General features: G+C 36.7%; 1 protein-coding gene across 1 annotated transcript; it reads left to right on the top strand.

Moving 5' to 3' along the window:
* Positions 1–192: 192 nt before the first annotated feature.
* On the top strand, positions 193–1,881 carry LOC117115374 (huntingtin-like; the record flags this gene model as incomplete). The annotated part of the gene is made up of 5 exons (XM_033259138.1): positions 193–341; positions 562–698; positions 842–958; positions 1,495–1,617; positions 1,801–1,881. Coding segments are annotated over 5 exons (607 nt in total), but the record flags the coding sequence as incomplete, so codon positions are not given.
* Between the last annotated feature and the right edge of the window lie 4 nt (positions 1,882–1,885).

Genomic DNA, 1,885 nt, shown 5'->3' on the forward strand with positions numbered 1-1,885 from the left:
AAATTCGCAAACAACAAGGTGTTTTGGCTGGATGTTCGCCTGTGAAAAGTTACAAGACATTGGTGGTGCTGTTTCAAAATAGACCTGATAAATTGGTGTGTATTCTGTCAAGATAGCACTAATAATTATACTATAAATGTGGTAAAAGCAATATTAATTATATCGGTTAACCTATTAACACTCTCTTTCCAGAGATTATGAGACACTGATACCTCACATCTTCTACTTCCTGGTTCTTCTGTCGTATGAACGTTACCATAGCAAAAACATTATTACAATGCCAAAGATAATCCAACTGTGTGATGGCATCATGGCAAGTGGACAGAAAGCCACAACACACGGTAAATATCATGTCAAACCTATCCACAGTGCAACTTATAGTTTTAAGATCCACCAATCAGATAGCTTAATTTTGTCATGAATGTTTCCTGAGCCAATAGTGTAACATTTTGTCTGTTTCTAACAGCTGTGCCAGTTCTAAGGATCCACCAGTCATATAGATTAATTCTTACATCAATTTTTTATTAGCCAATAGTGTAATGTTATGTTATTTTCTAACAGCTGTGCCTGCTCTTCAACCGCTTGTGCATGACCTGTTCGTACTGAGGAGCTCCAGTAGGTCAGAGAGTACTAAAGACTTGGAGACACAGAGAGAGGTGGTCGTGTATATGCTGACCAGACTAATCCAATTCCACCAGGTAAGAAATAAAAAAATGAAGCGGATGGAGGTAGCGAGAAAGGCAGAGAAAGCAAGAGATGTGATTTACCTCATTTGAATGTTTTCTTTTCCATGTGTATTATGCAAATTTCTCTCATTAACATATTCATGTGTTGTGTTAAGGTTTTAGATATGATGTTGGCAGTGCTTCAGCAGGCTCATAAGGAAAGCGAGGAGAAATGGAAGCGACTGTCAAGGCAATCCATTGACCTCATACTACCACTGCTTGCCAAACAACAGGTAATTAACTTATTTTCTTCCTCCATGATTGTACTGACGAATCAAACACCAACTCATGCCTTATACCCAGTTGCTAACTTCGGTATCCTAGGGCAAGCAAAGCCTTGTCTATCAATAGGCCAAAGTATCTTAAGCTGCTAAATTAACCTTTTTTTAGTAACAAACATCTATAGTAAAAAAAGAAGTACACTGAAACAGCTTCTGTTCATTTAAAGCCCTGTACAAACTCTCAAATTATTTGACAAAAACATGTGACATGCCTAAATATGGTGATAATGACATCACATCTTAACCATATATGGGCACATCATGACCATATATAGGCACATCATGACTATATATGGGCACACAACAGTTTTTTGTCAAAGAAAATTTGATAGTCTGGACAGAGCTTTAGACTTGACATAAAGAAACAATTCAGTGAGATGAAATGATTACACTTGGCCAATTGGGATGCAATTGTAAAAATAAAGACATTTTACCTGTACTTAACCTAGGATCTGTGTATGTACTAACAAATTATTATCTTTTTCTAGATGAATCTAGACTCCCAGAAGGCATTGGATTCCTTACATCAACTGCTGGCAACGGTGGCTCCTACAGCTCTTAGGCCTGTTGACATTCTACTCAAAACACTCTTAGTCACCCCTCAAAATATTGTAAGATTTCACTGTTACATTATGAAAAAAATTGAAAAAATATTACTATTAAAATCAGAGTATTAAATTCATACTGTATTGTCTCATCCTTACCTTACCTTACCGCTCCTTTCTGTGGAGATTGAGGCTTTGTATTGTCTCATATATTCTTTTTACTATTATAATAATTAATAATTTTTTTAGGATTCGTTGACCAGTATACAGCGCTGGCTGGCCATGGTCTTGGCTATCTTGAACATACTCATTTCACAATCCAAGGAAGAGGTGG

Source organism: Anneissia japonica, unplaced genomic scaffold (genome assembly GCF_011630105.1).
Source record: "Anneissia japonica isolate Jap-2015-1 unplaced genomic scaffold, ASM1163010v1 scaffold209980_len1885_cov232, whole genome shotgun sequence".
In the NCBI taxonomy this organism is placed as follows: domain Eukaryota; kingdom Metazoa; phylum Echinodermata; class Crinoidea; order Comatulida; family Comatulidae; genus Anneissia; species Anneissia japonica.